Source organism: Xiphias gladius, chromosome 20 (assembly GCF_016859285.1).
Source record: "Xiphias gladius isolate SHS-SW01 ecotype Sanya breed wild chromosome 20, ASM1685928v1, whole genome shotgun sequence".
NCBI classification, from domain to species: domain Eukaryota; kingdom Metazoa; phylum Chordata; class Actinopteri; order Istiophoriformes; family Xiphiidae; genus Xiphias; species Xiphias gladius.
In genome coordinates this window covers 19,036,165-19,050,500 of record NC_053419.1, presented here as the reverse complement: position 1 = coordinate 19,050,500, position 14,336 = coordinate 19,036,165, and the positions used below count along the sequence as shown (strand labels likewise).

The window sequence follows — 14,336 nt, the reverse complement described above, 5'->3', positions numbered from 1 at the left end:
CTACTCCTACACTGGTGCCGTGCAAAAAGCAAGTATCACTGCAGATTGAAAAGCTGAAAGATACAGTACGAATACTTATAAAACATTATGTAACGTATAATAAACTAAATTAAGTGACTGGTAAAGCAAAAAACATTATTTTTTGACAATGAAATGCTTGAAATGATGAAAGAAGAAAAAAGAGTTTAAACTTCACTGAAATAATAATTGTATTGCTTTTTACTTTAAAAAGTAATGGGAAACAGCAGGGGTGATAAAAGGGGACTGTTGGTTGAGCGGATATTAGACGATCAGACAGTTGAATTGCTCCGAATGACGCCTGAGGCCTCTCGTAAGCGAAATCACCCACTCAAGCCCTCCCAACCCCCAGAAGAGCTCAGGATGTACTTCACACGCGATTACGCTCAAAAACAAGGTGGCAACCAAGCATGCAACCTGTCAGTTTCGCCCACTCACTCACCCAGAGCTGGCAGAGAATGGCAGTGTAGTTGTTTTTGATAGAAATGTTTATGATTTGTTCATTTTTGGTGCATAACCGACGCTTTCTACAGTAGTGATGTTTACATTTGTCATATTTCCCCAGCGAGGGTGGGTGAGACTTGTGTGTGTTATTTCTTTAGACGGATCTCGGGGCCTGGGAGCAGGGAACGCGGGGGGTTGAGATCTCTGAATTTCTGTTAATGTGCTGTAATGAGCCAGAGATGAGAGGGTGGGTAATTACACTTAGACTCCTGCAGTGCTCTATGTGGGCTCAAAAAGCCTGATGCCTCTGCCCTCACATATCCACACACGTACGGACTGAAAGAGAAAGGAGCAGGAAGAATATTTCTAAATTCTAAGGCTCAGACTTCAGTAATAAAGCAGACTCCATTCGCCTCTTAAACATCCAACTTCTGCCCCCCCCTCCCTTCCTATTCCCCCATCAGAGAAATTCCTGGGTCACCAAGCCTACAGTTACGGCCAGATCCTCTCCATCACCTTCACCTCTGAGACGCCCGAGCTGCTCCCCGACCACGTCACCCTGCTCCTCCAAGGCTCTGGAATCACCCTGTCCGCTGACCTTTCACCACAACCAGTGCTTGACCATGACCCCAGCCTCACACCACGGCACTCTTTCACTGTCAGGTACAGGGATGCACGCACGGGGCTGTCAGTTTGGCAGTCTGTGCACATTTTGTGGGGCTTTTTTTGTTTTTGTCTTTCGATTGTTTTGTATTTTTTAATGTCAAACTTGAATCTCTCTGGAAAATGCCAAAGCATTTCTGTAAAAGTGTGCATAAGAATGGATGTCGGGGTGTTCGTTTTTTGTTTTTCCCTGCAACAATGAACCCTCCTGTTGCCTGACTTGTTCCTTCTTACAATAGATACAGATAGTACAGACTATCCAGGACAACCCATATACTGATTACAGCTCACCCACATTGACTGTGCTGTCATGGTCCCAGCAGAATGTCAGGACATGAATGTAGTGATGAGCTAGCTCCCCCATGCGCTTGCTATCATGTAGGTCTAGCAGGTACAGAGCAGCAGCGTTACATTTTCATATTTCCATGTTACACATTTAGCAGATGGTCTCACCCGGAGTGACATGGAATGTGTGCAGTGGTGGAAAGTCACTACACGTACAAGGAAGAGAGAGTACGGCGTAGCAACGGTCAAATTTACACTCGACTGACAAATTTTGTGGCCCTAAAATTATCATGGAATAGCGGTGTGCAAGGAGAACAAATTAAAAACAAAAAGACAGTAAAGATAAGGTAGGACGTCTTATCGTGTGAAAGATCACATTGATCCTCAAATATAGAAAAGCCTCTAGAATATAATGAGTGGACAGAAGAGGATTCGAGGTACTTCTGCCACAGATGAAGCTCCTAAAAGTCTGAATGAAGTGGGGAGGCCACTCCACTATTAGTCTCCAGGAGGCAGATGAGGGCTGAGCTGTTTAAGTGGGCTTTTGAAGGAGTAAAGGAAAAGTAGAATATAAATAATACTAAAATGGCACTCAGTAGAGGGCATACCAACTCCAAGGCCAAACAACCCTACGCACGTCTCGCTAGCTCTTATAATAGAGAAAATAGAAGGAAAAATGAAGTAGTCTGACAACGTAATTTATCTATTTGTCATAAAACAGTAGTAAGTACAACTCTGTGTGTAGTGCGGATTCAGCATTTTCTTGCACCAGATCCGGATTATCATCTGGATCTGCACCAAATTGTACACGCCTCATAGATCTAGAGACCATGAATACGTCAGATTGTTTTTAAATCAAGATCCATACATTATTTCCTGAGGAACTGAATAAAATGTTGAAAAATGCCCTGTCACAATGTTAAGGAATTTGATTTAAAAAAAAAATGTTTGCCTTTTTTTTCAAGGTGGGGTTCAGATATAGATAAGATAATAATCCTTATTTTGTTGTTTTAGGCTCATTGTTAAATTATTATGCTATTTGGTATATTTTTACATCTCACATATATATATATATATATGTGAGATGTAAAAATTGCAATTAAAAAAAACTATTTAAGACCATAAAGCAATGGAGACCATTTTCAACTTCTGTTTGAGCTCCCTGAGGAAATCAGGTCAGCAGGAATTGTTTCTATGATCTTCTTGTTTCAAAGTTTCTTGCCTAGTGTAAAGCACTTTGTAACGTGGGTTTAGAAAAGTGCTCTATAAATAAAGATTATTATCATTGTTATTATTGTAGGTCCAGCTCACTTCTAGTATGAATCTGTGTAATAAAGTTTCTTGGGTTACATATACAGATACACATACTAGCTTTGCACCAAAAATGTCAAAATTAAAAGATGTATAATGAATGTTGGTGAAAAGTCACCTTAACTGGAAAATATACAGCTATATACACAGGATATGTCTAAAAATAATACTGTAGTTCATTTTAAAAAGCTGTACATCTTGTGAAAGCCAAGTATAACTCCAGATAACAGGCACGGAGCGTGCAGGCTAGAAATTGAATGTGCACATGTATGTAGAGAAAAGTATGAAATCATAGTTCTGTTCTCTTCATTAGAAGATAAGAAGTTACAGAGGTTTGTTGGTTATGTATTCCTAAAGGGAATTAAAGTTTGTGTGTGTGCGTGTGTGTGTGTGTGTGTGTCTGTGTCTGTGTCTGTGTGCTCTTCAGGTTGTACAGAGCTCTGCAGAAACATACCCTGCATGCATATGGCATGGATAGCTGCAGCCCACATGCCAGGATTTGACCCGGTGATATTCTAACTTAATAGAAAAGTAAAGTTAGAATTAAATATTTTTTTCATTGTTTTTTTTTTTTTTTTTTTAATCTATGACTCTCTGAGTTAAAACTACTTTGACCTACCACAGCACTTTGCTGTTAACAGCTGAAGTTTTAAATGTCTAAGTAATTTTCTCTCAGATAGGCATAATGCATACTATAGCCTCCCACACGTAGCACACTTGTAATCAGATCACATTTATACACCTCCAGTAGCATATGTACAGAATTACTAAGATATATATAAACTCAGAGTGGTTTCATATGACTGCATGTTCTTGATTTTTTTTTTTTTTCACCAGTACCTCGTAACAGGGCCTGACAAATCGTAATATTATTTAGACGTTGCAGGTAGGTATAGTTTTTATTATAATTCAAGCATAACTCTCAATACTGCAACAGTCAGAGGCTGGATATTGTGATAAAGACAACAGCAATCAAAATCAAGCTGTGACACAGTTCCTGTCACAAAGAGCTGATGCTGTTTACGTTACTCCTAACTGGCAGTCTGCTGTTTTTGTTTTCACAGTGTCTACTGTTATATTATATTAAGTTGCGCATTTGTCAGTTGTAATAGTTTGTTTGTGTTGTAGACAGTAGATTACCATCTCCATTTGGAAACTGGGACTAAGGCACCAATCGAGTCTTGTGCCAACCTGCGTTTTGTTTTTATTGCGCCATGTCCCTGAGTTGTTTTTTTTGTTACTATCTAAACAAGTCTATGTTGAGACATTTTTTAGTTTATTTTCTTTTATCCAGGCTAACCCAAGATGCAATTAAGTTAGAGGATAGGTTTACATCTTTCAACTATATCTCTGAATAATACTCACATACCCTTATGTACTGTATATTGGTCACTGTTATCTGTCACTTTCATTTTCATTCGTGTCCAAACTGGAGATGAAGAGATCCATTCATGTATATCATTGGGAACACAATCCACAGTCCTCATTCTGTGTAATAATTCGTTCTGAAGTTAATATACATACATAAGATATAATGAGGCTTTGTGCAGTGAGTTTGACAAATCAAGTACAGTCCGTTAAGTGCAAAATTCCCCCTTTATTTTCCCCCTGACAGTGCTCTCTTTCTGAACCGTGATGGTAGCATAGTAACACAAGGAGGGAATTTCATCCAAAAAAAGAAAAATGTAGATTTTGATCACATCTGCTTGATTTGAGAAACTCAGGCTGCTAAAGCTTCCTATTAGCTTTGGCTTAACTTTAAAATACATTTTTTTCACAGAACAAGGGCTGTGGATCTTGTCCCTCATCCCTTACACTGGAATGAAGCCCAGTATGGACAGGACGAACAGTTACAGCCACCAATAACTAACTTAATATAGATATTGGTATGTAATTATTCTATTAAGACAGATTTGGAAAAATTGTGAACGTATCCTGAGCTATTGTGTCAAGTTCAGTGACAAAATCAGCCCTTTCCTTCAGGTTGTTCATGGAGTCTTCCTCACCAACATGCCAGAAAGGCAGACTGTGCTCGAACATGTAGTTCCTTCCTAAAGGGCACATCCTACGCTGCCTACTCTACCTGTTATGATCATTCTGTGTTCTGAGGCCAGTCCAGTTTGTTACTGATATTGACCCTCAGCTATTTGTAGGCTTGTGCCACCGCCACTTTCTCTGCTGGAAATCTTCTACCAGAGCTTTCATCTCACATTAGACTTCCAGTGGTTCTTCTTGCACCGCTTTGCTCTCTACCTAGACTCCTTTGGGAATCTTCTTGCCCTTCATGGTAAAGTGGTCAGTCTGGGGCGGGAATGACTGGAGGAGGCAGACTGGGGCTGAAGAGATGAACCCTAGTGTGACAGTCTGTGGGGAGGCGGTAATGTAATCGGTCACAATGTTCTGGAGAGGTCTCATTAGGCCTTTGAACCAAGGGGAGTAGGTGCAGCTGGCCGGGTCTCCACATTGAACCTTTTAAAAAACAGGCTTAAGTCATTCACTCTATTTTTGTTCTCTTCCTCCACTTGGTTGGGCGTCTTGTAGCCAGTAATCCTTCTCATCCCACTCAGCAACTCCTTCATACTGTTTTGCTGCAATTTGTCTGCAGTTCTTCCCCTGTCTTTTTATCTTTAATTCTCCTTTTTAGCAGCCACAGACCAACTTAACATCCTCCCTTTAACCAGCACTGGAAGCCCTCTTCTTCCCTAAGAAGGGATTTCATTTTCTTTGTTTTCCGGGGTTTGTTTAAAGTACCCAAAGAAAACAGCAAAAAGCTTAATGCAATTTAATGGTTTCAAATGGCAATTGACACATTATGCAGCTGCGAAGCCCTGCATTGTCCTCTCTGTTTGCTCCACATGTTCCAGTCCATTAGCTCAAAACAGTCCCATAGAGTCTCAACATATTTTTGGGATCCTGCTCTTACAGTTCGATAACAATGGACAGCTGGCTTTTGGCTGCTCCTGAAGCTTCTGAAAGGTATCTCTAAAAGCGGTGATATGTTAAATTTTGAGAGGTACGAAAGGTAGGTTGCCGCATTGTAAGTAGGTTGTAGTTTTCTGAGAGAGGAGCAACACCAATTCAGATGGGAGATGATTAAAGCATGAGCAAACCCTGACTAGAATCCTCAGTGAGGAAAGGTCTGACTTGATGAATGTTGTAAAGAGGAAACCTGCAGAATCGGGTTTTGATCGCACTGAAGGACCCGCACAGCAGTTGGTTGTCTAGAATCCTACTTCAATTGTTAGCAGTTTGGGAAGGAACTTGTGCTGTTGTTTGTGGTGGTGCAAAACAGAATTTGACAAAGGATAGGTCAGTCTTGTTGAAACTGGTTTTAGTGTGATGGGTAAAAGCAGAGATTCCCCCTTCATCTGAAGCATCAGGGGATGGGAAAGAGAGGCTTGCCAGAGGTGTTTCTGACAAATCAATGGACCAAACCTGTATTTGTATAATTTTTATTAAAATTTCCCCAAAGAATTAATGCCAAGACCAATAGAAATGATGTAATGCTACAGTGATCTCTTTAATTCAAGAAATTTGTGGTTTTAGGGAAGGTTAGGTGCTATTTCTTCATGAACATCAGCTGGGTACAGTGACTGTGTACAGCATCCTGATGTCTTATCATCACAGTGAGGTTGCTAGGTTTGGTACCATTGGGCCTATATACAGAGACCAATTCAAAACCTGTGCTCACTAATGATAACTGGCAACCTGTGCTGCGAAGAAGTACAGGGCAAATGATAGAGCAATGTTACGCTTTATCTGTAAGCGTGTATTTGTAGGTTTAGTTATTTGGAAGCTGCCCAGCTACCCATAGTGGGCTGACAATGACTGACCGAAGGTTTGGCAAAAAGTGGCACAAAAATGCAGCATGAATTCAGAAGACACCCTACGCAGCCCACAGCATATTTTGATATATATTTTAATAGAGCATTCAGGAGTTTAACTCAGTCAGGAAATATCATACATTCACATCTTATTTACCAGGTATTTCCACTTAGGTGGTCATCGGTTACTTATATCACTTGAACTGTACCAGGGAAGAAGCTACTGCAGGGTGAAATTAAATGAAAGCAAGCACTGACTCCACCGTTTGCTTTTGCTAGCAGCTTGGATTGTTGTTCACCACAAGGCATATCAGGTAAATGAAAGTTATGTAAATATATTCACCTGGTATAATGACCTGGTGTTTCATAGTTGTCCATGATGTGTTAAAGTGCAACCTCACAATTCATACTGATCATAAAACATGTTATAGTGTTACCACTGGAATTGCCTCTCTGTTGAGCACTTGAAGCTACCATCATTGATGATAAACTTGTAAATATCTCTTGGATGCGCCATTAGTTTGGTTCCTGTGAGTCAGCCTGGTTTTGGGTCCAGAAGAGAGCACCTTCTTTACTTGCTCCCTCCGAGGATCCAGCCCCTGAGCTGGGCAAGATATTGGAAAGCTTGTGTCTTTCTGTTCCCTCTAATACGTCCATGGTTCGCGCTGGTGTCTGCACTCCAGTAATGAGTTTCCCCGTAGCACCAAGAGCCTAGGCGGAAGGTGCAGTGTGGTTCCCTCACTGAAATGCACTGGAGCTTGGGGGACAGTCATTAAGTGTCCCCCTCTGGAGAGAATCTCTATAGATCTCATTACACTTCTCAGGTACATGCACAGATGCGCTTCAGTAAATGCTCTATGTCATTCCCTCATACTCCCTCTGTCTCTTTCTGCTTCTCTCTGTCACACACAAACACTCAGACATACACACAAATGCAGACAAGTCGAGAATTTGTACAACTTTGAGCTTGCACACAAACACATTAATCCATGTGGCCATCCTGCAGTGTGATTTCCAACAATCAGGTGCAACAAACTGCATGCATCAAAAAAATCATGTTTCAAAAAAAGAAATAAGTGTTTCATTAGAGGCATTTTAAGGCATAAATAAACATGAGTAGAAACAATACACACTCCACATCTCTCTTGACTGTCAGCATTCATAGCTGGTAAATATGATAACCTGTTAAGTGGCACTGTGTTCCCACCTGGTGCAAAGATCATTTCAAAATCAGATGAAGAGGAAATATATGATAGTGCTGGGATTCAAGCAGAGGGGATTGATGAGAGGTGGAGGTGAATGGCCTATATGAGATTCCATCCACTCTCTGATGTTCCCTCCGTTCAGTTTCTGTTCCCTTGAAACCAGTAGGCGGACAGGTTTTACTGCCCTGCTTGTAGCTGTATGTGTATGTCTGCAGCATGGAACCATAATATTTATGCCACAAGGCACCCATCAGATGCTCAGCCACTTTTTACAATCGACTGGTAAATGCTCAGTGATTCACCAGTGATTAGCTGTTCAGTGTTTTAATGGCCAAAAGAAGTAATTTAGGAAACTGTTCATATGAGTGCCTTTAAAAGGAACAAGCCAATTCGCAGCACTCAGCAGAGCACCAGTAGTAATGGGGGCATGTTGTCCATCTGGCACTGAGTTCATTTTTGTCATCTTTTGAATATTCACTGACTTTGATGATAGATCAGAGGCAGCTAAATTTATTGAACAGAAAGCAGACTTTGCTGCCAAAATTTAAAAAAAAAAATTGTCATAGCTGATTGAGTAAAGCAAAGAGAAACGTGGAATTACTATGTGCTTGGGTAAACCTACGATTTATTTATGATTTAGTAACTCTCACAGTCCCTGGCCAAAAGGTCCATCCTTGTGCTGCTTGCATTTACAATTTTCAGGATAACGAGGGCTGTTGAATAAATGTTTTATGCGAATAACTGCATCCCAGATTTATGGATGATATACTGCACATGTAGAATTTTAGGTTCTGTGACAAAATCGATTGAAAAAAAAAAAAGAAAATATTGAAATCTCTCATGTTTTTGGTGTAACTGGCAGCGATTGTGGGTCTACAACAGCATCATACCAATAGATACCAAATTGATAACGATCAACAACAAACCTTTCCTCAAAGTAACTTTTACTCAGGTTTTACTCAAGTTTAACTGTTTCACTAATCCGTCTGACTTTATCACTGACTTTTCGCTCAAGCCACCATAACATCACATGAGGAGAGGTGACAACCAAGCATGATAGATCATTTCGCTCATAAAGACCAGGGCTTTTGAAACGTTGGCCAATGGAGAGATTCTCCATTCAGAGCTAACTTAAAATCAAATGTCCATACTTTTAGATTATGAATTGATATTAATAGAGAATCTAATTAAAATGTGTTATTTTTCAAAGGCAGAATGGCACAATTGGATGATGCTAATAACGTGTCCCTTTACATGTTGCATTTGTGTAACTCATCTGTATTTTTCAACGTTACAATCAGTAACATGCTTAGTTACCCTCCCAGTACCTTATCATTTATTTGTTTCTCTTTCTTTGTCACTCACACACTGTTTATGTCTTGCTCTCTCACTCACCTTGTATCTTTATCTCTGTTCTCTCTAGAAGGGTACTTGTGTGTGCATGTGTGCATTGGTGTGTGTGTGAGTGTCTGTGTGTGTGTGTGTGTGTGTACGTCTGTGTGTTTGTCCATGTCCGGTATTCTTTTGGGCATTTCTCTCCTGATGATCTCCTCTCATCCTCCGCGGAGCAGGCTTAATTACATTGTGGCTCTCCGCGCTCTGCTCAGTGCTGATTAAAAGGGACACTGACGCTCCATAGGGAAAGCATGACTGGGAGTTTGTTCACTTTCATGCACACTCTGCTTATCGCTGTCTGACCAGCTCCATTACCATGGCTTTGAGGCCCAGTTTGTAATTGCCTCTCTTTATTATTGTGCCTACATGTCAGGCCAGGGAACAAGGACCCACCGCATCAATGGAGAGTCTGTGTGGCAAGCCAGGAATGCACACACACGAGCACATACACATACGCTCATGTGCACAGTGTAAATGTGAATCTAAGACAGAGGCGATGTGCAAAATAAAGCATTCTGACATACGAGTTAGTGTCATGCTGAGAACAGATGACCTAATAAAACAGAGGCAATTGAACACTCACACATGAGAGGCATGACTTAAGCTGATATGGTCAATAAACTAAAGGTTTTATACTTTTTTTTCTTCTTTTAAGGTTCTTTAATTGCCTGTAATTGCCTATAATTACAAGGTCCACATTTTTTAATTGAATACCACTATCAAATAAGGTGTCCTTTATAAAAGTGGTTTATAAGTTGTAACCTTGGCACTAAGGGAAAAGTCGAGGGTTCATCCTCTGGGGACCATGCATGTCCATACAAACTTTCATGGCAGTTTATCCCATAGTTTCAGCTTGGACCAATGTGGTGGACCAATATTGCTGTCCATGGAGCCACACAAGTGATGTGGCCAAAAGTAATACACTAATGTCTTGTAGATAGGTTACAATGGACCCTTCAACCCATCGAACCCTCTGGAAAAGAGACGCAGAGCATCTGGACCAAAATCCATTTATTAACACCTTATTAGCATGTGTACAGACTTGATGGATTCATGAGAAAAAAAATTCATGAGAACCTAATAGTGAATTGCCACCATTTTTTAATTATCAAAAAGTGTTACCCGTAATTATGTTTCCCACAACCTTACATGAAGATTATATGAATACAGTTCTTCACGCTACTGCTCCTCGCCCTTGGGACCTTCACACCACAGTGGGAGAAAATGTACCACGACATCACCTGTGTGGAGCTGACACAGCACCTGTCATCAAGATGGAACAAGTGCGAGATACCTGGAGTAAAACAGGCAGATGTCAGCTGTACAGCCTGGCTCAACCTTCAGCAGGTGGCAGAGCTCGATGATCATGACCCTGAATATGTGTTGAAGTCAGCACATTTAATTTTTTTCTCTTCGGACTATATGTGTCTGCTGGCAGTGCACCGAATAGCCTACCTTAAAAAAATCCAGCACATGTGTGGCAGGGATTTTAATATCTTCTTAGTTAGTTGTGGAGAGTAATTACATTGCTTTAAAAACCCCTCCAATTGTTAATAAATATGCCACGCACACAAATTTACTCTGTTTGGGTTTTTGTACCTTTAGATGTGTTGATCCGTTCCTCTCTTTTCATTTCACAGGCTCCATGAAAACGAGATGACATTTACACCTCCACTGTCTGCCTTTGACTTCCAGCATCTCCTTTACAACCTGACCACTCTAAGAATCAGCAATGCTGGAGGACACAACTGTAAGTGTGTGTTTGTGTGTACTAGTGTGTGCACAGTGTGGACATTGTTATTAATGTATGTAACACAATTAGTTTGGGATCTATTGCATTTGTTATCTTAAGGATGTTTGTCTTTTAACCTGACTACCACATCATTTATATGTTGTACTGCACTGACAGTTTACAGACTTACCCTATGCGTTATTGTTGATTTTTTTACGCACTGTTACATACCTTAAGAGCTTGGTTGTGTGTACATGTATATCTGTAGGCGCATTTCGTAGAAAAATACATTTAATAGTATTGCTGAATGCATGGCCTTTTACAAGCAATACCGGTAAAAGTTCCACAGAAAAATTCCAAAACCTTCACATCTCTAGCAATATAAAATACATTTTCATCAAACAGTAGCACAAAATGTTAAAGTCGCACCAAACATACTTTCTAAAACAATGTCAGTGTTTGTATTCAGGGAATAGCGTGTGCCTGTTCCAAATCTGGCTTAGCAGAAAACGGGACATTTATTCCCAGATGTTAGTAACTACTTCTTGAAATCCTCCTCTTATTTTTACCATGTTCTTCCTCCCCTTCTATCTGATAGTCTGCATTGAAAAGTACAGGCGGGATCTGAGAGGCATTATGGCGGATTAGAACACCGAGAAGACAGAACAGCTGGCCATAATCACCAGCTCTCTCACACTTACTTACACCATTTTAATTAGTTTGCAGGCAGTGCAGCCATTGTGACACACACACTGTTGTGTAGTTCCACTTGCGCTTGTGCTTGCAAAAAGACTGGCAAAGAAGTTTGCAGGAGCACAGAAGTACGGTCATGCATATTCCATCAAACTGTTTCCTGTAACTACCCACCCACGTGCAAACAAAGTCAATCACACAGTTTATACAGCATCTATTGCGCATCACGGGGGAGAAACTCTTAATGATTTGTGTAAGGTCTCAAACTCATTCTCAAACAGTGTTAGAAGTGCCTTATTGCTGCAGGCTGCGTGGCAAACTTTAATATCAAAATCCCATAAAGCCATCCTCTCATCTTTCTCCTAGCTCCCTCTCACATTCTCCTTTACTCCTCAAATCTCTCTCTCTATGAACCACAGAGACTCTCTTATAACAGAAGTGTATTATTTTAATGACAGTGTTGTCGTTACACTATAAAGGCAGGCTTCTGCGGCAGTCGCAGTACGGGCCTTTCATGTTCTCTGCTGCAAAAACTGAGTTTTGAAAAGAGAGCATACCCACATTGGTCGTTTAAGCGAAATCAGTGGCCGAGTGACTTAATGTACAGGTACCTAAAGAGATCTAAAGTTTCGTAGTTGGTGGGGCTGCAGTAAGCCTTCCAGGGGAAGTAACATCTCCCCTAGTCTGACCATGTTTCTTTGAAAACTGAGGGATTGCGAGAACTTGCACAGCATGACTTAAAATGAAATGTTTTTAATTAACTGAAATATGGGTTCCTTTTCTAAAAACTGTTTTAATTGCACGTTTTCCACCGCTGAATGAGCTAATAGAATTCAGGAGGTATAGGAGAGTAAAGGGTAGAGGCCAAGGCGAGTCATGAAGAGGGAAGAGGACAGGCTTGCCTACTGATTATCCCTCAGAGGTGCAAATGAACCTGGGTTTCATCACCACTGGATGAATGGCTGGATCACAACTTGTTAGAAGTCAAGGTCCATCCTCTCCTGTGCTTCTTCCACTTTCTCACCCCTCACTGTTTCTTCTCCTCAGATTTCTCTCGTTATGCAGCTGCTCATTTACACTTGGTTAATTTATTAACTAACAAAGCTACATAGTCATATGTGTAAAGCATGTTCTATCTATCTATCCATCTATCCATCTATCTGTCTGTGTCTGTCTGTCTGTCTATCCATTCTATTCATCTGTCCATCTTATGTGCTCTCTCAAGGACCGGGAACAAAAGTAATTTTGTGTTCAGTGGCTGTGGTTTAGAGAGTAAAGGGTGAAACGGATTTGGTTCAGGACGGTCTGCGCCCATTACTATTCATGAGAGGAGAGAGGGATCTTGAAACCCCAAAGGAACTGGACGTCTGACATACCTCCACCGAGTCTCCTGTCTCCTCTTCTTCTCGTCTTGCTCTGCTGCAGTGATTTATTCATTTGCTATATCAAAGATTCCCTGGGTGATGAGTGTATGTGTGTGGGCACATGCATGCACATGTGCATGTGAAAGTGAACATTAAGTGTGGCATTTACGGGCATGTGGGTGGATGAATCTGTTGTGTGTGTGTGTGTGTGTGTGTGTGTGTGTGTGTGTGTGTGTGTGTGTGTGTGTGTGTGTGTGTGTGTGTGTGTGTGTGTGTGTGTGTGTGTGTGTGTTAGACTGTAAACTGAAAACACAGGCCAGAACCTGTAATGAGACAGGGAGGGAGGGACAGCACTGCAACAGATACTAATAACCTACTGCTTAATGAGATACAGAGACCCACAAAAAGCACAGACACACCCACTCACACGTACACGAACCGTCATTCTAGAGAAAAGCAGGTGCCCTAAAAACTTCAACAGGCCTCCGAGGCAACAATTATCAGTTTACTACTGACCTTTGCAAACACCCGTTTTATGACAAAGCACTCTTCTCCTCTCTTTCCTTCCTTCCTATCCAGACACATCACAGCTCGCGGGTGTTACCCTGACCTCGGCTTTAATCGCCTCTAGTCCAGCCAGCCCTCCTGCGCCTTGGGTGGAATCTTGTTCCTGTCCCCCGGGTTTTGCAGGCCAGTTTTGTGAGCAGTGTGCCGCGGGATTCACCTGGGAAGTCCATGGCATTGGGCCTCTCTCAACATGCGTGCCATGCAACTGCCACCGGCATGGAACCTGCCATCCAGAGACAGGTAATAAGTGAAACATGCACAGTATATTTGGCTTGTACACAACTGCATTGAAATAATAAATCTGGAAAATGTCAGGAAGGCATGATGACTTTGGTGCCACTTCACAGACAACCAATCAGCAATGTTTCTGTTTCAGTGACTCCTGCTGAAGTAGAAAAGCCGTGTAATGACTTCTGTGGCTTTGGAGGAGCTTTTTCAAGTTTAACAAAATATCACTGGAGTATCTCAACATGAGACTACAAATACTTAAAGGAAAGTTAAGTTTGAAAAGTATTTACATTTTCTAATCAGGGAGGGTCTAATGCTGCGTTCACGTCACAACAGAGATTTCATAATTACCAGTTACCAGCTTGTAAATTACATTCATGTCAACATCCCAGATTTTTTCTGCTATTAATACAGAAGTGCCTGAAAACCAAACAAACATGGATGTTTCACATCAGCCAAAGTCTGTTGCTCAAGGCATTAAAACCACAACATTAATGGATTAATGGCCAGGGCACAGTATTTGTGACCACCATACGGCCAACTCCGTTGCTGAGTTGTCCAATGAAGTTAATGCTTACAAGTCATAACCACGGGAATCTTTCCAGTC

The 14,336-nt window shown here is 41.2% G+C and overlaps 1 protein-coding gene across 1 annotated transcript in view; it reads left to right on the top strand.

Moving 5' to 3' along the window:
- lamc3 (laminin, gamma 3) overlaps positions 1-14,336 on the top strand; it is a 94,879-nt gene that overhangs the window by 53,959 nt on the left and 26,584 nt on the right. Inside the window, exons 10-12 of the mRNA XM_040158420.1 lie at positions 927-1,125; positions 10,786-10,895; positions 13,514-13,741. Of these exons, the coding sequence (XP_040014354.1) occupies positions 927-1,125; positions 10,786-10,895; positions 13,514-13,741 (537 nt within the window). The remainder of the gene's footprint in view (positions 1-926; positions 1,126-10,785; positions 10,896-13,513; positions 13,742-14,336) is intronic.